The sequence below is a fragment of the Anarhichas minor genome, unplaced genomic scaffold (assembly GCF_050575085.1).
Source record: "Anarhichas minor isolate MPS153535 unplaced genomic scaffold, ASM5057508v1 ptg000030l, whole genome shotgun sequence".
Lineage (NCBI taxonomy): Eukaryota > Metazoa > Chordata > Actinopteri > Perciformes > Anarhichadidae > Anarhichas > Anarhichas minor.
Genome location: NW_027466476.1, coordinates 3,622,029 through 3,646,399, shown reverse-complemented (window position 1 = coordinate 3,646,399; position 24,371 = coordinate 3,622,029). Strand labels below are relative to the sequence as shown.

General features: G+C 44.6%; 1 protein-coding gene across 1 annotated transcript in view; it reads left to right on the top strand.

Moving 5' to 3' along the window:
• Positions 1-24,371, top strand: part of hmcn2 (hemicentin 2) — a 43,663-nt gene that overhangs the window by 6,503 nt on the left and 12,789 nt on the right. The window contains exons 5-49 of the mRNA XM_076104936.1: positions 1,001-1,172; positions 1,289-1,395; positions 1,484-1,604; positions 1,700-1,963; positions 2,081-2,225; positions 2,693-2,814; positions 3,073-3,345; positions 3,760-3,901; positions 4,198-4,325; positions 4,997-5,110; positions 5,202-5,360; positions 5,445-5,639; positions 6,670-6,765; positions 6,899-7,026; positions 7,120-7,264; positions 7,744-7,856; positions 9,457-9,616; positions 9,787-9,946; positions 12,464-12,591; positions 12,781-13,032; positions 14,288-14,371; positions 16,187-16,378; positions 16,487-16,617; positions 16,780-16,924; positions 17,337-17,463; positions 17,555-17,712; positions 17,873-18,151; positions 18,233-18,375; positions 18,926-19,076; positions 19,295-19,510; positions 19,626-19,739; positions 19,868-20,055; positions 20,151-20,247; positions 20,407-20,568; positions 20,689-20,802; positions 20,995-21,191; positions 21,560-21,641; positions 21,724-21,855; positions 21,940-22,083; positions 22,202-22,361; positions 22,883-23,007; positions 23,094-23,277; positions 23,383-23,480; positions 23,577-23,855; positions 23,951-24,141. Of these exons, the coding sequence (XP_075961051.1) occupies positions 1,001-1,172; positions 1,289-1,395; positions 1,484-1,604; positions 1,700-1,963; positions 2,081-2,225; positions 2,693-2,814; positions 3,073-3,345; positions 3,760-3,901; positions 4,198-4,325; positions 4,997-5,110; positions 5,202-5,360; positions 5,445-5,639; positions 6,670-6,765; positions 6,899-7,026; positions 7,120-7,264; positions 7,744-7,856; positions 9,457-9,616; positions 9,787-9,946; positions 12,464-12,591; positions 12,781-13,032; positions 14,288-14,371; positions 16,187-16,378; positions 16,487-16,617; positions 16,780-16,924; positions 17,337-17,463; positions 17,555-17,712; positions 17,873-18,151; positions 18,233-18,375; positions 18,926-19,076; positions 19,295-19,510; positions 19,626-19,739; positions 19,868-20,055; positions 20,151-20,247; positions 20,407-20,568; positions 20,689-20,802; positions 20,995-21,191; positions 21,560-21,641; positions 21,724-21,855; positions 21,940-22,083; positions 22,202-22,361; positions 22,883-23,007; positions 23,094-23,277; positions 23,383-23,480; positions 23,577-23,855; positions 23,951-24,141 (7,017 nt within the window). The remainder of the gene's footprint in view (positions 1-1,000; positions 1,173-1,288; positions 1,396-1,483; positions 1,605-1,699; positions 1,964-2,080; positions 2,226-2,692; positions 2,815-3,072; positions 3,346-3,759; positions 3,902-4,197; positions 4,326-4,996; positions 5,111-5,201; positions 5,361-5,444; positions 5,640-6,669; positions 6,766-6,898; positions 7,027-7,119; positions 7,265-7,743; positions 7,857-9,456; positions 9,617-9,786; positions 9,947-12,463; positions 12,592-12,780; positions 13,033-14,287; positions 14,372-16,186; positions 16,379-16,486; positions 16,618-16,779; positions 16,925-17,336; positions 17,464-17,554; positions 17,713-17,872; positions 18,152-18,232; positions 18,376-18,925; positions 19,077-19,294; positions 19,511-19,625; positions 19,740-19,867; positions 20,056-20,150; positions 20,248-20,406; positions 20,569-20,688; positions 20,803-20,994; positions 21,192-21,559; positions 21,642-21,723; positions 21,856-21,939; positions 22,084-22,201; positions 22,362-22,882; positions 23,008-23,093; positions 23,278-23,382; positions 23,481-23,576; positions 23,856-23,950; positions 24,142-24,371) is intronic.

Below are 24,371 nucleotides of genomic sequence, written 5' to 3'. Positions count from 1 at the left end.
TCTCCATATGAAGTCAAAACAAATACTAGACAGCAGTTGCTTGTTAAGCATTTAGAAGATGGAAGACTTTTGGTCTAGTGCGGCCTCTGGAATGAGGCTCTTCAAAATACCAGAAAAAAAAAAAAAAGCTGGGCTTTTCTGCTTCTGTTTTCGTTTTAGAGAAAACAAAAGAAAAACTGTATTCGTACTCAAACCATGGTAACGATTATACCAAGAAGGTCAAGCACCTGTCAAAACTGAAATTCTATATCGTCTGATATTACTCTGGAGAGCCTCTGAAGGACATTATAGTCTAAGTCATGATTGTTTTTGCCATTAAATATAATCAAACTGTCCACTATTATTTCAGTTTGGGTAATCTTTGCTCTGAGTTTTGGAATGACTCATTTATGAGCTGAATCTCCTGTAATCCTAATGTGTTGCCGTCTGGCCTCATCTGGCTTCTTAAGTTTTATTCGATTCCACAGAACAGCTGAGAAACAGCCAGCCATTTCTGTCCGTAAATGATCCAACACATTAGTCAGGTTTATGCTGTGGAAGACACAGTTAAAGTGTATTTCTAAAACAAAGGCACCACTGCTTTCTATTCAGAGGAACAAGCCTCATGATTCATGAAAGCTGTGTTGCAGGAGGGGGATTGGTTGACAGACTTCCACAGTGAGAGACAGTCCTCTGGGAATACATGCATGAGAGTGCAGAAAACTGTATGTTATCAGTTTGACAGTTGCACTGTTTCACTTTTCCTTTGTTTAGGCAAAATCCCTCAGAGGAATACTTTTGCGATGAAAGAATAGTCCGAAGACAAAGAGCAGCCTGCTGCTCGAGCAGGGAAGGGGTTGGTGGCGGGGGGGAGGCACAAGTGCGTCCTTCCTGTCCTCGTCCTGTCTTTAAGTTGAGAGGCGATCCCCGACAGTTTGCATTTGATGGATCCCAGCCTCACCCAGCGATGAAAGTGTCTCCTCCAGCGTGACATGTTGCTCTGTTTTTCTCCTGCTGTCAGGTTTTAAAGTGGGTAGAAGAGACGGTTCAAGCCATGAAAGTCCACCTGCTGTCCTCCAACCATGACAGTGCCCAGGAGAACAAGTGGGAAGTGCCCTTCGACCCCAGCCTTCGAGAGGTCACCGTGTCACTCAGTGGACCAGCACCACAAATCGAACTCAGAGATCCTTTCGGTAGACAACCCATTATTACTGTTTTCTTTCTTGCTATATTGATTAACAATATTTTCAGTGCACCCAAACAAGGGAAGATAATCTTACGTTGAAAAGCTCCTGTTCTTGTGTTGTAGGTCGTGTAGTTGGTGAGGAGCAGGGCCTGAAAGAGCTGTTAAACATCCCCAACTCTGCTCGTGTCGTCAACCTGAAGTTTCCCAGACCTGGGGCTTGGAAACTGAAGGTACTGCTCTGCTGAAATAGCCATGAATATGTTTCTTTGACTATTTCAAGACAATGGCCTAATTTAATGCTTTACTTTCTTTCTATAGGTGAGCTGCAGTGGTCGCCATACTCTGAGGGTCACAGGAGTCAGCAATCTAGACTTCCGGGCCGGCTTTTCCAGTATACCCGTTTCAGAGTTCAACCACACCAGAGGGAGGCCAATAAAAGGTGCCGAATATGTTTCTGTTAGCTTCTTTATTCTTATTTGACTGAAAACATGTGCAGACGACGACATCACGACATGATCTGTCTTTGTCTCTCAGGACTTCCAGCCCATGTTTTGCTGAAATGTACAGGCCTGAAGCCTCCTGGTCTGCTAAGCCATGTGGAGCTCATGTCAGGCTCAAGCCGCTCCCTACGCACGATCCCCGTGCCTTTGCCCTCTGACCTCGGCCAACAAGGACTGTGGAGTCTCCCGGAGTTCCGCACCCCCTCACAGAGCTTCTTCATCAAGGTGACGGGCAAAGACGAGGAGGGCTACCGCTTCCAGAGGCTGTCCAGTGTCTCCTACACCAACGTCGTTCCAGGCAAGACATCCCCCTCACTGCAGACACATTTCGCCAAAGCCACTCAGTAGTGTAGTGTCTCTCACACCTCATCAATCTTCCTGCTGACCTTTATTCTTTGTTTCCTCCCTTGTGTAGATCCCCCAGCTGTAAGCATGCCTGATGTGGTGAAGGGCTTCTACATGCAGCCCGCTGTGATTGGCTGCTCGGTGGAGAGTGACATTCCCTACAGGCTAATATTCACCAGAAGTGGGATTACACTGGGAGAGGAGAAGTTCTTTCAGTGAGTCTTTCCTCTGTTAGCTCGGCACTCTCCAACATTTGGCACATCTTCCAGATTTAGATTCCTTCAAATGCTTCAGCTTAATTCGCCCATTACCTGCTGTAAATAGGCTAATTAGGTCACTCACTACTCTAACCAGTGAGCATGTCTGTAAAGCATTAGTGCTGTTGTTGAGTTTTATGGGCTCATCTGTCAGGAAACATCTATACAGTCAATTTTGTAAACATTACGTATTCGATTGTGTCATCTTAAAAAAATTAACAAAGCGCCTATTCTTTCTCTGTGTTGACGCTCTGCTTTGAATTACATTCATGATGTGAAGCTGACTTGTGGTGAAAACTATTTTTTTTTTTGTGTGCGTGTGTGTGTGTGTGTGTGCCAGTGATGCTAATTGAATATGACGTGAAATGGGATCTTGTTGCTATTGTCATACTCCAGTCAACGAACCAACCGTGTCTTTGTATCAGGGGTTCTGCCGTGGCATCATGGGAGATTGCCCATGCTTCAGTTGAGGATGAAGGCCTGTATGAGTGCATAGTGCAGAGCAGCGCAGGACAGGGACGTGCCTTAACACAGTTGACTGTTAGAGGTATGTTACACACACATGTACAACAATGCAAGCACACACACTTCCTGAGTTGTCTTGCTTGCATGCATCACAGTCACAGCAAGGCTTTGAAATAAGTTCCAACCATTCTTTGTCTTAGATCCATGGCTAAAACACTGACACGATACAAAGCATGCCAGCGCAAATGTTTGTATTTAAGAGTAAACTATTTCTGGACTGTTAGTTCACCGCTGATAACACAAAGTTTGATGGTTTGGTTGTGTTTCCAAACTAAAACAGAGCCTCCTCCGGTCTTGAAGCCCGCAGTGAATGCGACTTCCTCTGTGGGAGGTGTGGCTGTGCTCTCCTGCCAGGTGGAAGGCTCCATGCGCCACAACTTGACCTGGTACAGAGCAGGTCGTACCATCCGGGCCCGTGCGGGGAGGGTGATGTTGCTGTCCGACGCGTCCCTGCAGATCAGCGAGGTGCGGACTCAGGATGCTGGGGAGTACCACTGTGTGGCCACCAATGCCCACGGAGACAGTAGAATCACCGCATGGCTTCTCGTCCCAGGTACGGCAGGAACGATACCCTGCAGGTCATCTGCTTAAACACTTAACACTCCGAGAGGCCTCATAGCTCCTCTCTGGCCCCCATCATCTGTTTTCCATAACCTCCTCGCTGTCGGATTGAGCCACTTCCTAGTCAAAAAATGTTCATCAACAGCGAGAACTAATGCTTGTTGAAAAGTGTGGCTTCCACTGTGGGCACACTTTCAGATGTTTGTTATGGATTTCAAAAATAGCAAAAAAATTCTGTACCAATGATGTCAGACATAGTAAGTGCTGGTAATATCATTGTAGCCCACATTGTTAGAAGTCTGTTGTTGTTAAACATGTAATGGGGAAGTTGTAAATTACATCATGCAGCACTGACAAGGCCCTGAGTCACCGACAGCATTTTACCTCTGTTTGACTCCAATTGTAGAGGCTCCTTCTGTGGTAGTTCACCCTCAGGGCCAGGCTTTCTCCCGAGGGGACGAGATCCGCCTCGTCTGCTCAGTGTCCGGCTCCCCTCCTCCCCAGCTCTTCTGGAGCCACGGAAACATGTTCCTTACTAATCGGCCGAGGTAAGGGAACTCTCAGGCCACTCAACACCTCTGGCACAGAGGACTCAGAGAGTCATTACATTCCACTTTAACTACATGCGTAATTGCCACATCTTGTTTGCATCACTTCGGATGTAAAATCCTTTTTCCAAACCACAAGGACTTAATATGCCTGTGTAAAATACATATTCAAAGAAATATTTCTCTCATGATACCCAAGAATGGCAGAAAGGGTTAGGGAGGAATTGCCGTTTTACATCTGCAAATATAATCACGAAGAGTCAACAAACATGAATTTTGTGGATTGCATGATACAGGTTGAGTCAAGACCAACATGGAGTTCTGACCATTAGAGGGGCCCTCCCAGAGGATGCTGGGGACTACACGTGTTTGGCAACCAATGAGGCTGGCACTGCCTCTCAGTCTGTGTCACTTACTTTTGCAGGTAAGTCAAGTTATTGCAACAGATGTTAAGGGTGCCATTGTGAAAACATGCTGTTGTTGGAATGATCCTTTTTACCATTTGTAGTTTTTTTTTTATATATACGTCCTGAAGAATCATTTCTGGTAGCATTCATTTTAAGACTATTTTTTTGTCTGTGTTGTTGACTATTCTTCAGAAGCATTCGTTTTCAATCAGTGTGTGAATGATATCCAGTGTGAGTTTGGCCACAACAGACTCACACAACAGAATATTTCTCTTCTTGTTTTGTGAGTGCTGACAGTTGTTGGCCTGAAGTTTCAGTCATGGCATGTCAGCTAGTGGTTGACAGAAACCTCAATACTGATGGACTGTGGCAGCCTCTTCCTGGGGCGTGCTGGTCTTAGACACACTTTTGTCTCTGAATGTAATTTTTAACAACATTGATCTGTCAAGGCAGCGAGAGCCTTGTGAGATAGATCATCTCATCTTTTCAGCTTGGCTGTCTGCCTGTTCCATAGAGCATCTATCCCTGCTCTGTTGAGACTGAATGTGTGTGAAATGTAAGCTTCGTTTTCTATCTTCACCTCAGGTCTTTTCTGCAGCCTTTATTGATTCAAGCCAACATTACTTTGCTGTTTAAAAATTGAATGCACAATCAAATTGCTTCGTAAGCTTTCTTTTCTGTCCCCCAGAGATGCCTAGAATAACAGTGGCACAGCAGGTCGTACTCGTGTCTGTTGGTGGTGATGTGACCCTGGAGTGCCAAGCCACAGGCATTCCTCCTCCTCTTGTCCACTGGTTTAAAGGTAAGTTAAGGTTAGAAACAATGTGTACATACAAGCAAATTAGGAAATATCTAATAAGAGACCAATGGGCTTGTTTTATGTGTGTTTCCAGGTGAGCTTGAGGTGGGCTCCGCTCCTTTCGTTGAGCAGGATGAACACCGCGGGACCCTGCACATTAAAGGGGTGCAGGAGGTCGACGCTGGTCAGTACAGCTGTGTGGCCAGCAGCTCTGCTGGAACCTCCGCTGGCACCGTCAGTCTGGAGGTTGGAGGTGAGACCACACCTTGGTGTTCCATATAAAGCTTATTTTTCTCTCAAAATTTACAAAAAGGAAAATTCACTCTCCCCTTAACAGCGGGCCCATTGTTCTCGGAGGCACCGGTTGACGTTACAGCTAACGTAGGGGAGAATATCACCCTCCCCTGCACTGCCCGAGGTTTCCCGCAACCGATGGTGACCTGGCGCAGACAGGACAGCAGACAGATTCTTACAAGGACAGACAGCCACAGTAGAACAATGCAGCTGGAGAGCGGACATCTTCTAATCCAGAGTGAGTTATCCATGAAACACTATCGCAGCACAGAGCTTTGGTCTGCAGTGCAAGCTAAAACAGCTTCATGGTTGCCTTGCACTGACTGGCATTTTCTGAGTGATTATATATAGAAGAGGTGCAGCCTTTCATATTACATTCAGCTTTTCTTAAGAGAGGGGGGCGGCAACAGAATGCCATTGCCATCAGTAAAAGTACAGTATGTAGTCAGTATATATCACAAAACATTACTTGTCTATCCTGCTAAAATCACTTCTTCTGGTTGGTGAAAGACTTACCGAAAACAAAAAGTACCACATCACCTTGCTGCTGTTAAGTATTTCTCCTTCATTGTGGGATTGTATTCCCATCAGGGCAAAGAAGAATTTAAAGTTGTGAACTCTGCAGGACTTTCAGACTGCAATATGACTAATCTTGGCCACTGAAGGTGATCCTTTGTGCTCCTGAGACTAAATGTTTATAGTGTGCGTAATATTTTATTGGAGAAGACCAGACATATGTGCATGGGCTGCTTCTGTCACGGTTTCCATTTCTGGCTGCCATCTGACCTAATTACCTCAATCTGTTGCAGATTACTTTTTTTTTTTTTAACCTGCCATTGTTTTAGAAAATGTCTCTATCCATATTGTGTCACGCACAAATTCCACCAATCCCTCGCTCTTCTGCTCCTCACTTTTTGCTTTAATGCTTAATGTCTTTTCATCATCTATTGAAACATAGGCCTGACTATCCAAACACAACGTGAATCATATGTTGATGTTCCAACATGTAATCTCGAGGGAATTTACTGAGTGGGACATGTGTGTTAGGGGGCTGGCAGCTGAGGCAAACCCATTAATCCCGTTATTTTCTATTTTTAACTCTTAATTACAGCACAGTCTTACTCTTATTAACTGCTATCAACATGGACTTATTGTTTTCTTTCTCAGCAAGAGTGGAGCTGGTTTATCTCGGATGTAAAGACTGTGCTGTGTTTCTAAAGAAGTTGATTTGAGTTTGCTCAGTGTCTGTTTCCTGTGTTTGACTACAGGTGTCTGGCTAGATGATGAAGGGCTGTACATCTGCGAGGCCAAGAACCAGTTTGGAACCATTAAAACGGAGGCCAGAGTTGGTATCACTGGACTGGGTAGGCTTGTCTAAGCTCTCTTTTCTTTCTGCACTACCATACATTTTAGAAACAATAGCAGCAACTCCAAACAGACTGTGGCCTTAAAATACATACATTTTCTTTCCATTTATGCTCTGACCTTTTCCTGCAGAGCCCCCTCTCCTGGCCCAAGGTGCCCCAATCATCACCACTGGCATCGGTCAGTCCCTCAGTATTCCTTGCATGCTGTTGGACGGAATACCTCTTCCAGAAAGACACTGGTCCCAAAATGGAAAACCTGTAAGACTGACTAGTATTTAGCTTTCAAATGCATACAGTACGTTTTACAGATAATCTCCATGTTCCTGTGTCTGTTGCTTTTCTCCTGCACAGGTTCAGCTGAATGGAAGGATGTTCTTGAGGAGTGATGGCAGTTTGTACATTGAAAGAGCAGTCCCACGGGATGCTGGGACATATGTCTGCACTGCTGTGAATGTAGCAGGCTCCATGAACATCACTGTCAGCCTGGAGGTTCACGGTAAGAGCACATGTTAAAGGATATGTCAGACATGTTGAGATTAGGTGTAAAGAGCAATACCTCACCCAAGCTGGAGAGTGGTATAAATCTTCTCATCTAACTGTCAGCAAGAAAGCAAAAAGGTAACTATTCCTTTGAGTTCCAATTCCTGAATTCAGTTTCTCAATGCTAGAGACACTGGCAGGTTTGGACAGTCAGGTCAACTATGTGCTGACTCAGCATGGAAAACAACATTAGGTCTATAACTTAACCTGCTGTCATCATAGTGAGAGGGTTCATTTATTGCATGCTTTGATGAAAGGGTCATTTTGTTCATAGGCGCGTAATGACAGGCCAGATTACAGTTCATCATCAGTTTGTAATGAAGAAATACCTTGAGCGCTGACACTGCTGGCTGGCTAAGACTAGTGATAATTCTGTGGGCACCGTTCTTCACGACCAGTCAAGCAGCTGTGTTTTGTGACCTACTTCTTCCACAGTGCCTCCTGAGATCAACGCTGGTCCATACCACTACATAGCCAATGAGGGCGTAGCCATCACACTATCATGCGAAGCCAGCGGAGTTCCCAAGCCAAAAGTTGTGTGGTCCAAGGTAGGATGTTACACTCGTCAAAATCTACTTTTCTTGGTGATTGCTTTGGCTGCATAGTTCTTATTCCCACTACATTATCTCGTGAGGATCACACTTGGCATTAATTCACCTTAAATGCTTGTTGAAGTGGTAGCTATATCAAGCATGTTACAATCAAACAAAAGATCAGCATGCAGTTCTGCAATGGTGATGGGATCTACAGTTTTCTACTGGAAGTGTTGAGCCAAACCAGCTTTTAATGTAATCAGCAGTAGCATAATCACAGTGACGGTAATGGCCACCATCTTCATCTAATAATGCATTCTCTTAAGATTTACTACTTAAACTTAAATCATGTCAAAAAAGAAAACATCTGGTATCCGTGGCTGTAGCAGACCTGTAATAAACCCGTCCAATCATTTCATTCCGCTTGCATGAAGTGATTTGATGGTCTACCTATGTACCTGCCTGCGTGCACTCTGCCTGTGCACTCATTGAGGTAGTTGAATACGGTTAGTGATGATGGCGCTCTCGTGGACTCCAGCAATAGTCGGGAAGTGCGCATTTGTGTGCTATTGGGGAGTTTTGGAGGGAGGCCTAAAGTTTTGATTGGTCACTTTGAAAATCTGACTTACTTTCGCTGGTTTCTCCAAAGTTGCCAACCCCAGCTTTACGCCACTATCTATCACCGAATGAGGTAACACAAAGGAGATTGCGCCTATAGCCCATTGATGAAAGCTCTTGCATTTGTGGTATTTCAAACTGGGTGTCTGGAAAAAATCCCAAGCAGTGATCTTTGGGAAGTAAAATCCCAAAACATACCTGCAATTACCACTTATCGCCATAGGTGTTGATAAAGAAATCGAAAAGGAGATCCTCAAGGTTGTCACTTTAAGATAACATTTTATTTAAAGAATATATATATATATAAATTTTCCTACTAGCATATTAATCCCACAACATGGTTTCTCCCTCTGGCCTTATTTTTCTTAAAATACCACCAACAGTAACGCTTTGTATTTCAATCAAGATTTGATTTAACTTGACCAGGAAGTATAAAACCATGGCAACCGTACCATATTAGTGCTTGACTGTGAGGAATCACTCAAGATTGTATTGTACCTAAGAATCTATTTAAAACATTTCTTGCAGCACCTTCCATTGCAACACTTGAGTAAAAAAGACATCACAAGGAGAAATCCTCAAAGATTATATGCCACCAGGCAGAACCGCTGTATCAAATCACTCCAGAATAAACACCCCACACTATTACAGTCAGCTTCACTGAGGGGAGTCAATATACATACTGTTGAACTGAGCCAGTTTTGTTTTCCTTTCTATTTTCAGAGGAGTACTCGAGAATGGAGTAAATTTTCTTTTCTTGTCAGATAAAAGTGAATCTGTAAAAGCAATTTTATGTTCAAAGCAAGTGCATGTGCAGCAGGCTGCTCTCTTGTTTCCGTGCATTGGGGACAGAGAGTGAGTTACTGGCGTGCTCTGTAATTACATTAGACATCAAAGGTTTGGCTGTAAACCTTAAACCAAGCTTAGTGTCCCTGCGCTGTTGTGTGGACAGCTTTTATCTAGAGTATATTCTGTCTTATGCCTGCTGTTCCTCCAGGGGAGGCAGCCTCTGCCCAGGGACCACTCCTCTCTTTGGTCCGAGCCTGATGGATACCTCCTCATCCCCCACCCTACCAATGAGGATGCAGGCATTTACATCTGCACCGCCACCAGTCCTGTGGGCTACGCGAGCCGAGAAATCCAGCTCAGTGTCAACAGTAAGGCAAAAAAATGTTACACCACAGTCACCCAAACATATCAGTGTTTGGTTTAGCAGAGGCTGACATCTGTCTACACAGACTGTATGATGTTGGACTATATGATAAATCTTCCTGTTCAGGGAAGGTATATACATGGTATTCTTACAACTTCTTTCCCTGTTTTCCAGCCATGCCTAAGATAGTGGGCGTGAGTGGCCATGACAACACAGTGAAGATGGCTGCAGAGGTGGGCACAGAGGTTGTTCTCCCATGTGAAGTCCAAGGCAGTCCCTCTCCACTTGTCACATGGAGCAGAAATGGACATCCAATCCCCCCCGTCACAGCTGGGTAAGAGGAAGTCTTACCTCATTCTGGAAATGATGGAGTGAAATTAGTTAAACATCTTGTAACAACATTTCTCACCATGCCTTACATCTGACTTAGCTAACATCTGACTCAGCTTTTACAAGGGTCACTGACTGAAGCTAGCTGCCATTCAAAGCTGCTGCTAATGTTTGGAGTTAATTTGGTGATGATTTTTGAAGGGCAGCTAGGCAGAGACAGCAACAGTCTGCCAGAGGGAGATGTGTGCGGGCTTCACTAGTTGAATAAACTGAGGAGGAACATCTGGTATAACATGGTTCGCTGATTCCCGGCTTTCATGTGTGGTCACTCTGGGTGCAGACAGACTGGGGACAGATGACAGACAGACTCTCTGGGCCAGACACCAGACCGAATGGTTTTGGGGTAGATAGAAGAATGACGGAGTGGGCTGAAAGCTGCGGTGACTCAGATGCAGTATGACTTGTGTGGGGCCAGGAAGAAGGAAAGGGGTGGGGGTGGAGTGGAGTGGGGGGATGCCAGGAAGAGGGGAGGAAAACGAACTGACAGAGGAAGAGATACAAGCCCTGTCTGCCTGATGTTCGGATTCCCTGGGGTGCTTCAGCAGTAAAACAACATGCTGACTCTTTACTAGTCCTGTCTGATGAGAATAACACATCGCTGTGAACAGCCCCCACATAAGCCCTGGCTTTGCATATGCAGGACCTGCAGAAACAAGCACTCTGTGAAGGAGGGAGATTTATTACCTCCAACTACACTCTGTGGGGTCAGAGGAAATGACCAGGGGTGCTGATTGTTATAATAACTGAAATCAGTGGGCAGTAAGATTTCAGCTATAGCTATGTAATAGGCTTGCACTAGCAAAAAGAGGGAGGGTAGGTCAAGACACAAAGCTATTCAACCCTCTGGGTTTATTCCCTCTACACGTAATCCTGATGAGGCCAATTTGTCCCAGTTAGTCTTTGTGTCAGACTGTGTACACAGATGACTTGACACCAATGTGGGGTGTGATGGATGGGCGGCAGGGGTTGTTTGTGTCTTGTGTGCTTGACCTTGTGTCAGCCTTCACTCTTGCATCTGCAGTCTGAGCAGCTCCGATTGACCACATTTGGTTCCAATGTTAGATGTTGCTGCCTCTCCTAAGGCTGTTGGAGGAGGTGGGGGAGCGACGTTACACCATATGTGCAGCTGAAATAGAGAGCTCTTTGTGCTTCAAGCTCATTCCCACTTACACAAACATGTTATTGTTAAAATGCAGTTGCTTAGCAGACACACTTATCGGATAAATCACAGAAGTTTGTTTACATCTGAGCATATTAAGCATTTATACAGCTGGATGGCTTCTGGTGCTATTCAGGTTGCCACACGCCCCTTTAAAGTTGCTGACCTACATTTAAGTACTTTTAACCTACATGCCGCTCGTGTTTTTGCTACAAATCATGTTGTTGGAGTGGGTGGCAGTACATGTGTTCGTCTCCATCTGTCTACTTGTTTGTCTGTGACAAACATCTATAACTGGAATGGATGGTTTGGCATACATTTTGCTTTCCGCACGGATGTTCTCAAGATAACGGAGATCTGTGTAACCTTCCATGTGACTCCACCATCAAGACGACCTTTTGATTTTCAAATCATCTGTATTTTCTGACCCCTTGGTGAAAAACACACAATAGCTGCTGTGCACATTTCTGTGCATTGATTTTTTTTGAGCCTATGACCTTTTCTATTTTGACATCACCAGTTCAAACTTTGGTTACCCTTTCACACTGTAATTACCCTGGACAATGGTAACTGTGATAACAACTCGCAAGAACTCACGAGGGAGAGTACGAGGCCCTGGCTAAGGTCCAGACTCCACAAAGTGCTTTCTTGTTCAGAGCTTTAATCCATCACTAGATCCATATATCTTTCAGACAAACAACACAAATGCAAAGACGCCATCAACAGCCTCCAAATGTATTTCAAGTCTGTATTGCTGTCACTATTTCTCATGCTTTGTTTTGTATTTTGAACTTAACTTAAAAGTACATTTAAAGTAAAGAAAACACAATACAAGGGATAATGTAGCGTTATGCTCCATTCTTTTCACAAATTGCTCAAAATGTGAACATATTATCTAATTAATCTACATACTAATGAAGCACTTTATCAATGTGCTTCTGGCTGTCGCTGTACTGGGAATTCACTGTCTGAATCTGTTTTTACAGGAACTGTTTTCATCAACTCATCTCCTACTAAAAATAGTAACAGAAGCAAAACTGCAACATGAAACTTAAAATGCTCACAGACTATCGAGGCTTACCAATACTATAAACACTGGCCAGCCTTTATACATATTTATCTGCTCGTATAGATTCATTCATAGTATTCATTCTCAACAATGTAAATGCAACACTAGAGGAAAATATCACTTCAAAACAGGAACACTTATCTCCCAAAACACAGTGGCTGTAGATCTTCAGTGACTCATAAAGTGTTGCGTTTTCTCCATCCCTCTGCCCTTGACCCCTAACCACTCTCCAGGTTCACTGTCCTGTCTTCAGGCTCTCTGAGGATCACTGATGTGCGCCTGATTGATAGTAAACTGTACACCTGCACTGCGGAAAATCCAGCAGGCAACGTGTCCCTCAGCTACAATTTACACATTCAAGGTAACTCTATGCGGCTTCATTAGAAAGTTCTTAGAAACTTTAAAAGTTATGTTTTCAAAATGCTGTCAAGTTGATAGATTCCAATTAGAATATGCCTCCTCTAACAAAAAATGTGAGATTTGTAAATAGATAGAGGTGTTTAAGAGATGTGATAAGACATGCATTTAGGATGTTTGTTTTTGTACTCAGCTAAGCCTAGAATTCAGCCAGCACCTTCCCTCCTGAAGGCCCTGATTGGCCAAAGAGTGACTCTGCCATGTGTGGTCCAAGGACAGCCAAGCCCAGAGGTCAGTTGGTTTCACAATGGACGTCCTGTTGGGGTCAACAACACTACGCCCCTCAGGATCCAACAGGTCAGCCTGACTGACCAGGGCACTTACCAGTGCGTGGCCAGGAACAGCGCTGGACAGGAGACCTTGGAGATCAAGCTGGAAATTCTTGGTGAATATCTGCGGTTCAGCTCTTAAAACCCGTTTTGTTCATTTTGAGAATAATTAACACAACTCTGCAGTATAACCAGCATATTGTGAATTATGTAAAACCTATTTAAACCATTTCCTAGCATTAGTAATATGAAGATTTATATATACTGACAGTGTCCCAGTTTTAGGCTCTCCCCTGTCTATCTAGAGGTACATTCTCATGAGGCACAGTAGCTACATGCTGCATGAGGATAAGGTGTCATTTGTACTAGAAAATAAATGTTTCATACGGCGAATTGTCCTACCACATCAAAAATTGAAAGTGTTTATAATTGTTCTGAATGGCTACACTCAAAGGCAAGGAGTTAAAAGCTGACCTTCATAGCGGGGGGGGGGGGGGCGTACATGAAGACAATCATAGTGTTGCACTCGGCTATTCACATAAATAGTGACAGATTTTGTTGCAGTAGTAGAATGAAAAGAAGACAGCTAGAGAAATAAATTCAGACCCTGGCTCCGTTCCCACCTCCGCACAGCTGGCCATTCACATTGTGGAGTAGGTGTGGATGCCACATTGTCGCATTCACACAGCCCCACCCATCTAATCCGGCTTCGATAAGGTGTCTGGGAAAAGGTTGTTCAAAGCTATTCAACCATCTGACAAGCACGTTCTGACAGAGTATCCTCACCCCTGAAGCAGTCCTTTAAACCTCTATGAACTTGTGCCATCACTTATGGGGTGCCACAGAGGTCTGTTCTTGATCCATTACTATTTACTTAATACAAAGACAACATTATTCTTTCTAATCATTTCTTCAACATCCACTTCTAAGCAAATGATAGATGTATAGGCCCCTGGTTCCACCCCAACCCAGGCTCCTAATGATCTTCAGTCTGCCTTTGATGCTTTCCGGATATCAAAACCCTGAAATGCCAAGTACATGTGTATGTACTAACCATGGCAGAGCTAGTATATAAGTTACATATATTTTCTATTCCACTTGGAGCCTTTAAAGCTGTATCATCCTATGTTGTTATTAGTTTTATTAATTCTCTTTGTCACTTGATGATTGGCCAGAGAGTACAAATTCTCAAATCTAACACCCACATCAGTCCCTCAGATGCTCTTAAGGCTTCTCACTTACTCATTTACCTAAACTGAAATCTCCATCATTAATCTGTTTAAAATTCATTTCACTTTGGGATTTAAGGGTCCCTCTATCAACTGCCCTTGCATTTGAACAAGCACATAACATGTTTTTCTGTCCTCACAGAGGCCCCATCCTTTGCAGAACCCGGAGATGCCATAATGGAGAAAGTAGCGAACAGCAAGGTCATCATCCCTTGCCCTGCTAAAGGTACGAAATGATTCACAGTTGAGTTAGGCTCAGACAGACCGAAAAGAAAAGGGCAATCGAAGGTCTGGAGTTTAGAAGAGACACAATTTACAGTGTGTTTTTAGAGAAATTTCTCTTGTTTTTATGACACAAGAGAAATTTCCACTTTAAATGTAGGACAGATATGCGTATTTGTGCACCATCAAAGGATTGTTTCACTGTGAATGTAGACTTTTATTTGCCAAACCAGAAAAAAAGATCTTTGCCATCTTAAAAAGGCGCATCCTCTTTTTATCGCAGCACCCAGATGTACGCTGTTGTCTCTATATTTTAAAACCTCTGTGTCTGTCTGAAACAAGGTAGCATCCTGGAGGGATGTAGAAAGCTCCCTATTTTATCAAAACACAGTGAGTGTCTGGGAATATCTGCGGGTGCACTGATGGATACTTAATGCTCTGACAGCCCATGCAAACAGGTATTGTATTGTGTGTAGCTGTGTCATGGTTACCAGCACGGTGAGAGGAGGTGAGGGCCGTGTCCAATGTAGAGCAACAGCTGGGACATCAGCCTGCATGTTGCCTCAGTGAGCAACATCTGCTTTCCTCTGCATTGGGGCCTACTGGGAGAGGAATCCTAATTACAGGCTGCTGCTTGCAGATGAAGGACAGATATGTCTGAGGCGCACCTTGAAGCACAGGAACAGGAGGATAAAGCTACACTAGCCCTCCTTCCATCCAAGTCATACCGGCAGCCAGGCAGACTGTACCTGGCCACAGAGGGCTCACATGGAAATGCTTGATGCTCTTGACATCCTAGAGAGGCAGCCGCAAGCAGGAAACTAGGATCACCTCATTGTTCTCTTGAGATCCATCTGTATGAGGGAGATAAAGTGCAGTCTCTGCCAGAAGGATATTATTAATTCACCAACAAGCGCATCACATTTGATAGAGGTAATTATTTGAGAAACACATGGAAGAGATAATCTATGACTTCGTCAGCCACAGCAAGTAAATTCACAGTCTACTAATGAGATCTGTTGACATCTAAAACAAAACATCTGCAGGCATTTCCTCCCAGCAATGAGATAATGAATTTGCTTCGAGCTCCTTAACTGTAAACATGTGTTCAGAGAGGCAACGGACGATAACATCACCTTTTGCTGGTGCTGCGTCTCATTCGGTTAGTATTTTTTTGGATTGAGGAAGGGCGCAGTGTTTGATTTCGCTTCCGGGTCTGTGGTGTTTGTATATGTAACACCTCTGTAAATAGACAGAGCCATGACATTTGGATCACTCCGCTGCACTGATCTTTCTTTGCAACTTGCTGGTTTGTCCTGTTGCTTTGGGTATGAAATTCTCCGTCTTTTCCCCCATTCCACCTTTCTCCATTTGACCATTATCACATCTTTCCCACCCAGTAATCCACAGAACGCATCTGTTTCAGGCTCCTGAGTGTACGCACCAGTGCCTTCGAACTGCTTGTTCGACCACTCCTATTTTTAGTGCTCAGGACTGTGTCTGGCAATAAATCTTGATGCTAGTGTTTTAAGCCGTGCATCTTACATCTCTCCAGCATACTGTGCCTTACTTTTTAATGTGACCTTGAAGTCTTAAGCTCGCAGGCTACAAGGACCCATTTTGGCAATGTCTCCCCTGCTCTCCCGCTGTCCAGGAGATAAATGTAGAGCCATCTTTTTTTCTAGTCTGGGCCGCTTGCCCATTAAGTTCCCCTGTAGAGAAGCAGAGAGATGGAAGTAACTTTTCTTTCTGTCAGACGTGATCAATAAAGCTCAGTTTATACTCCCTCACAATCCCTTTCTTGTCTCCGCACATGCAGGTACACCTCATCCCAAGCTGCGCTGGTTCAAGAATGGCCTGGAGATACAGCCTGAACAATCAGAGCTTTCTGTGGCGAGGGATGGAGCTCTCGTAATTAGAACAGCGTCTGCCAGCCACAGCGGGGACTTCAAGTGTGTGGCGACCAATGAGGCAGGCTCTGTGGAGAGAAAGACTAGGCTGAAAGTAAATGGTGAGAAATGAGTTACCCTCATTTTTTTCCTCCTAACAAAATATCTTTAACTGAACTCAAATAGAGTGCAAACTCAAATCTTCCTTTTTTCCTTTTGTACTTCTGTAGTTCCCCCAGAGATCCAAGATGACGGGCAGCCACTGAACCTCACTGTCACCTTGAAGCAGCCTCTCACTCTGGGCTGCGATGCCTTTGGGATCCCCTCCCCTACTATCACCTGGACTAAAGATGGTCATCCAGTGAGTTCTTTCACCCTGAATTGCCACTTTCAGTTAATGTAAAACTTGGGCTGCATGTTAATATACCTTGTTGATATCTAGCTGTACAATGCCATCAAGTGGCCATTGGTCTAATTACAAAAAGACATCAAGGATGCACTAAACTGATTTTTGTACGACCAGGTGGACAGTCCTGGGGTGTATCTGCAGAATGGAAACAGGCTGCTGAGAATCTACAGAGTTCAGCCAGAACATGCAGGCAGATTTGCCTGCACAGCTCAAAACTCAGCTGGAGAGGCCCGGAGAGAATATCACATTGTTGTGCAAGGTGAGCTCATAAACCAGCTGTCACTGGCTGACACTGGTATTTACTATGTGAAAGAATAGAGGGGGGGAAAGACCGATGTAAGGATACCTACTCCATCAAGTACAGAGTTAATAGGGATGTTTTTCTCTTTTTCTAAAGTCTCTTGGAACAGTGGTCTAAAGCTCCCAAAGAACTGTTTAATTAGACTTTTGATAATACAGTTAATGTAGCATACATCCTGAAAGCTGTCATTCCACCAACACCTTCAAAGACTATCCATCACAGTTAATGCAGATGACCTCATTATGTCCCTCCTTTAATATATCTGTTTTAACCTCACAACAGTGATTTTGAATTTGAAGTGATCATTATCTCATTCAGATTTCATAAATACCAAATAGTGTATTTCTGGTGTATGTGCACATACTTACAGCTCCGCCAGTGATCTCAGGAGCATCCCGACTGCAGGACTTAACTGTGGTACTGGGCCAGGAGGTGGAGTTTCAGTGTCGGGTAAGCGGTCGACCAGCACCCAGAGTGGAATGGAGCCGCGACGGAGAGTAAGCATCACTCGCAACAGTTTAATAATGTGACATTCAGCACCACACACCCATAGCATTGATTTGATCCACCACTCCTTCCTCTCTTAAGGGTTCTGTCTCGCGACGGAGACCCCCATGTTGAGTTTCTGGAAGATGGCCAGGTGTTGAAGGTGAAGTCAGTAAGACTGAGGGACCAGGGGCTCTACCAGTGTCTGGCCAGTAACAACGCAGGAACTCAGATGCGCCAGTTCAGACTCACAGTGCAAGGTCTCTACTTTGTCTAAGACGCATACACTTGCAACCGGCCTGAATTCAGCTTGTACTCTCATTTATTTTCTTTCTCCACAGAAAGAAATCTAACAAGGAAGACAAAAAAAGTCCTTTAAAAGTCATCAGGATATTGAGTGTTGTCTGTCTTTCTCCCCAGCTCCCCCCACCATCAAGGGCCCCAGTGAGACCTCAGAGGTTTCGGTGGTCCTGGGTTTCCCCACAGTCCTCCCCTGTGATGTTGAGGGCTCACCCACACCCAGCATCACCTGGTTGAAGGACAACCAGCCCATCGTGTCCAGTCCCCAGTCGACATACACCCGTGGCGGACAGGCGCTGCGACTGGGCTCAGCACAGGGAGACAGCGCTGGCCTCTACACCTGCAGGGCCACGAATCCAGCCGGCACCGCCATCAAACATTATTCTCTGAGTGTTCTGGGTAAGAGACATCTATGCCACTTACACATTAAAGTGGGTGAGACAGAACTTTTAATGAAACCCCTGTTTTTTTTTTCATCAGTCCCACCACAGATAGAAAGCGACTCTACATCCTTAAAGTTTGGTGGTCAGGGAGAGAAAGTACGGATCAATGGGAGTTTAACTCTTTCCTGCCTGACTAAAGGTTTTCCAGAGCCCACGGTTAACTGGTTCAAAGACGGACAGGTTGGTGTTTCATCCTTACAAGCTCTGCATCTCTTAAAACCACAAACGTACTTCTAAGGTGAGAGTAAAGTTGTAATCTCTATCAGCCTCTACTGGCAACCAGTAAGAATTGCAACGGCCTCAACAGAATTTACATCCTCTTGCACAAGCCACCTCCACCCTCCAGGTTTTTGTGCTGTGAGTGAGCCAGTTCATCATAACAAAGATGTAGAAGAAGAATCCAGGGATTTGAATATCATGTAAAATACTGTAATGAAACTGCTTTGCCCTGTGTGTTTGTTCCTTGACCTACATGTATTTTTATGTGCAGCTTAATATTGTTAAGCTGCAACAATATCTTTTTTTCTCAGGGGGCTACGTATTGTCTTATTGCATGTATTTTTTGTAAAACACAATACAGGTGGGAAATTGTGTTTTAAAAGCCAGACATTTTATCCCTTGCCAAATGTTTTATTGAGTTAGTAGTACTTGTTATCTAGCCTTTCAAACCCACATCTGATATAGACTGACTACAACACGATATCCATTGATGTATTTTCTTTGTCTTTAGTTGCTGACTGGAAACCTCCATGCCGGTCTTCAAGAGAGTGGCTTCATCCTCCACATAGAGAACGCCATGCTGTCTCATGAGGGGCAGTACACCTGTGTGGTCACCAACTCAGCAGGAGACGACAAGAGAGACTTTCATGTCACCATTCAGGGTGTGTTGGGTAAAATCTGCGTATGATATAACCAAATCAGTATCATGATTGGGCATTCAGTTCAAATTGAAATGCCAACTGCTTTTCACATACTATTTATAAGGTAAATTATTTGGTATAGTGTAGATTTTTTATTGTATAATTAAAATATTTTGGAATAAATCAAATATTCAGTAAATAGAAAGTGAACTGACCCAAAGATGCTCTTGTCTTGCTAGTTCCTCCGATCTTTCACCGGGTGACTAACAGAGAAGCAGCCTGGGGTCTCGGACACGAGGATGACGATAATGAGGACATGGTGGAGAAGCGGGAGGTGGTCCTGGGCCATCCAATCAGCCTGTCCTGTGAGAGTAATGCCATCCCCCCTCCCAAGCTCAGCTGGTACAAGGATGGACAAAAACTCACCTCTGCCGATGGAGTGGTACTGCTTCCAGGTCAGAGGGAACTCCTCCCTGTGTGATCTCAGTTAAAAGCAGTAGTGTGGTTGTTATCTATGACGGGGGCATCACATTCATAGATAAGTCTGCCGTTGTACGTTTGTCCTTTCAGGTGGACAGGTGCTACAGATCACCCGAGTGCAGAAAGAAGATGCTGGAAAGTTTACATGTCAGGCTGTTAATGAGGCCGGAGAGGATCGCATGTACTTTGAACTGGAAATCTTAGGTAAGCAAGCACTTGCACAAAATGTAGTTGTGAATAAAACATATAAATAATATGCAATAAAATGTGTTTATTTGGAAATAATCCAAAATCATTTCTGACACGGATGTCTGTTGTGTTTACCTCCTCAGTCCCTCCTGTGATCATGGGGGCATTAGAGGAGTTCATGGAGGAAGTGGGAGCAGTGGTCAACAGCTCTGTGGTCCTTCATTGTGATGTGACTGGACACCCGACTCCAGTCATCTCCTGGCTGAGAGACAGGCAGCCGGTGCACACAGACTCACAGCACCAAATCAGTGAGGATGGGACTCGGCTCCAGGTTAATCATTTGACTTTGAGACAAATACCAGCTTGTAAACAGATCCAACCGTGACATGTTCTATTGAGGAATAACACTTCAATCCCATCTTTCAGCTCCTAAGTGTCCAGGTTTCAGACATGGCTGGCTATTTGTGTGTAGCTGAGAACAAAGTTGGAACAGTTGAGAAGCTCTTCAGTCTGACAGTCCAAGGTAAGAAAAGTCCATAAGGGCTTTACCACTACTGTATATTCAATTTCCCATCAAGGGGACCAATACATGTGTTTTGGGTTATTTATAATATACGTTATCGGATTTCCTTTTTTTTGATTCGTCTTTTAAGTCTACAAAACATTGTTGTATCTCTTTCAGTGCCTCCTAGAATAATAGGCGTTAAGGAGGAGGACGTTAGTGTGATTGAGGGCCACATGGTGTCAATGCTTTGTGACGTCCAAGCGTACCCTCCTCCAGAGATCACCTGGACCAGAGATGGGCAGGTCCTCCACTTCAACACCGGTATCCACATTCTGCCAGGTCAGATCACGGCCACCCGTGATACCCAAATAATTCTTAAGTCAGGAGCATTTCCTTTGTTTGAATCTAATAATGGCCCAGATGGAACATTTCATATCATTATATATCTATATATTATAGGCGGCCAGATGCTTCAGTTGCCCCGGGCAAGACTGGAAGATGCTGGGCAATATGTATGCACAGCCACCAACTCAGCAGGCCAGGACCAGAAGAGCATTCTCCTCAGTGTTTACGGTGAGCATACATATGGTGACCCATCTGCACAATTCAGCTACATATACAGATGATCAAATCTCAAACATGGTCTTGGCTGAAAAAAAATCTGTTTACCGCAAGCCAGCTGTGGCCGAGGATAGTTCAGGAGTGAATCATAGCGATTCTGAATGAATCAAACTGAGATCATGGCCCTGTCTTTATGTGCTTCAGTCCTGCCCACCCTGAAGCCCCGTCTAGATGTCGAGTCAGACTTGATCACCCCGCAAGTTGGCTCCTCGGTCACCTTGCGATGTGAAGCACATGGTGTTCCTGAGCCTGAGGTCACATGGTACAAGAATGGGCTGCAACTGGCCGCAGGGAACGGGCTGAAGATGGATCCTCACCAGCTGGAGATCATAGGAGTTCAGGTCAGGAGAAAATGCTTTTACGTCATACGTTTGAGGCTGCAAACAAAGTCTTTTAAGGACTCAAAGTGGCTTTTGACAGTACTGATTTTCAGACTTTCCACACAACATAATTACCTGTCTAAGGCTTACGCACATTCATTCCACAAAATACACAGATTTGAAAAGACTAGGAAAACTGGAGACTTGGCTGCATTTGTGACGAGGTGCAGCACTGGCCCTTTCTCTGATGATGTCTATTCTAAGTTGGTTTACCAGATTTAGAATGCATGCACCAGCTAGCATAGCAGGAAGGAGACACTTTTTTGCCCATAGCTTGTACTCAAAATGCACCCTCTGTCACCACACTGACCTTCTTTTTTGGTTCCTAGATGGCAGATGGTGGCACCTACACATGCAAAGTATCCAATGTGGCTGGACAGGTGGACAGGGCATTCAGACTGACCATTCATGGTGAGAATATTTCTTCTATCGAACACTTTAAACAACTTCGTTCAAAAGGGAGTGTTTTTATTCTTCAAATATATGTCCACAGTTCCACCTGTCCTGGACGGGCCTCTGCTGGAGTCCCTAAACTACACCCTTGGCTCCCATGTGGCCTTGCTGTGTGAGGCCTCAGGGGTCCCTGTGCCCAGCATCACCTGGCTCAAGGATGGAACTCCTATTGGTAGGAGGGAGGCAATGATAGTGGGATTGGAATAGTATGTGCCATGTGTGACGGCGAGTGTAAGTGATTGTGTTTGCTGTCCAGAGAGCAGTCTGCAGTGGCAGTGGTCCGTTCGAGGGAATAGGCTGGAGCTGGGGCCCCTCACTCTGTCTCATGCTGGAACATACACCTGTGTGGCCAAGAACAGAGAGGGACACACACAGAAAGACTACACACTCACAGTGCAGGGTAAAGAGAAATAAAAAAAATTAAGAACAAAATGATACTCAACCTAGAAAATTCTACATTCTATTCATAAAAGTAGTGATTTTCGGTGGCATTTAGCTGTTATCTTTGTCCTACTTAGTATCGCCTACCATCTTGGACTCTGAACGCCCATCTGATGTGAGTGCACCCATGGGCGAGGAGCTGACTCTGGAGTGCAGAGTAACTGGAATCCCCACACCACGTCTTAGCTGGTTGAAAGACGGAGTGACTTTAGACGGATCAGACGCCCGTCACATCACGTAAGTCATTCACATTCCCCATTTACTGCCGGGGCTTTAAATGCACACAGAATGGTATGAAGCAACAGTACTGATAATAATACATTTTATTTAGCACATTGTGCTCGTTCAAAGCTGCTGAATTAGTTTCACAAGCATCACATGGATCAACGGCATTCCCTATAGATTTGGAAAATAAGATATGAATCATCGTCAAAGATAATGTCCATGAGCGAGGGATGTGCGGACAGACAAATGGAGTCGTTTATAGTCTCTTGGCTAATTTCATCATGAGGAGCAGCTGTTTTTCAGCTGTTCAGCAGCTTCTGTGGTCATTGCAACTGAATCAGCCAGAGAAAGTACATTTCTGTCTGTGTGTTTGTGTGTTTGTGTGTGTGTGTGTGTGTGTGTGTAAAAATCGTGAGACGATGATATAATGATGATGATGGGAAAATAATAACGTTCAGTGAAAATAACGACAGGGAAAATGAATCAAGTAGCATGGTGTTAATGTGAAAACATCTGTATTTGTAACCTGGCAGTGTGACCTCGGATGGCAGCACTCTAACATTACTGAGGCTGACTCCCGAGGATTCTGGGACATACACCTGTTTGGCTGTCAGCCCGGCTGGACAGGAGAGCAAAATCTACACCCTCTTCGTACTAGGTCAGTTTGAACATTTTGCAGATGTGTTTCTGTGTTAGTGTATAGGTTTCTGAAGATTTGTTTTAATTTGATTTGACTCGTCACAGTCCCACCATCCATCTCTGGTGAGACCACTGTCCCCAGAGAGCTGCAGGTCACACAGGACAGTGTTGTGACTCTGGAGTGTCAGACAGCAGGAAACCCTCCCCCTCAGATCAGCTGGCTGAAGAACGGACGTCCTCTGCTTCTCTCTCCTCGTACACGCCTCCTATCTGCTGACTCTGTGCTGAGGTCAGTTTAGCGAGAGAAAGCCAAATACAAACGAGATCAATGGTAAAGAGATAAATGTTTATAGATGAGATAATGCTAAGTGTTCCCTTTTCCTTTATGAAAAAGGATTTCCCTTGTGCAGCTGTCTGACTCTGGACTTTACACATGCGTGGCACGCAGTCGAGCTGGTCTTGCCGAGCTCAGTTATGATCTCCAGGTCCAAGGTACAGTAATAACATACCACGTACTGATTTTCCCTTGAACAGATCTTTTGGATCTGAGGGTTTTATTCAGATGTTATGTGTGTGTGTGGTCCGCAGTGCCCCCTGGTGTGGATCATGTTGAACCAGTGGAGCCAGTTACAGTAGTCCAGGGGTCCTTGGTGACGTTAACCTGCGAAGCGCGCGGCGTTCCCCCTCCGACACTGAATTGGTTGAAGGACGGCCAGCCACTTTCTCTTCACCGCAACTTGCTGCTGGATGGACAGGAGACACGGCTGCAGCTGCCTGATGTAGCGCCTTCAGATGCGGGCCTCTACAGCTGCGTGGCTAGTAACCAGGCTGGAAGCAGCACAAAGAGCTTTAACCTCACTGTGCTCGGTAATCCCAAACACAATCTGTATATTAAATGTAAAGTGTTAAAGAGTGTAAACTCCTTGAACCACTGAGCCAAAACACTCTGCTTTTTAATCCAGAGCCTCCAAAGATATCCAGCTCCAGTTCTCCAGAAGAGCTGACCATCGCAGTAAATAGTCCACTGGAGCTGGAGTGCTCGGCTGTGGGAGCCCCACCTCCCACCCTCAGCTGGCTCAAAGATGGCCGCCCTTTGGAAGGAACTGACATTGTTCAGCAGGATGGACACTTTGTCAGGATACTCAAAGTTCAGGTAAATTACAAACGGACAATATCTGATGATATTGCAAAGTTAAAGCTGCAGTAGTCAATTCATACATAGAGTAGCTGTGAGCACATGCACTATTTAGAATAAGGAATAATTGTGTAACTTTCTGCAACGGTATTTTCAGGATAAAGCAGGTTGCTGAGGTTTTTAGAAATCACCTAATGTGCCTGTTGCAGCATTAACATGTCCAGTCTTTTCACAGAAAGACGAAAGGC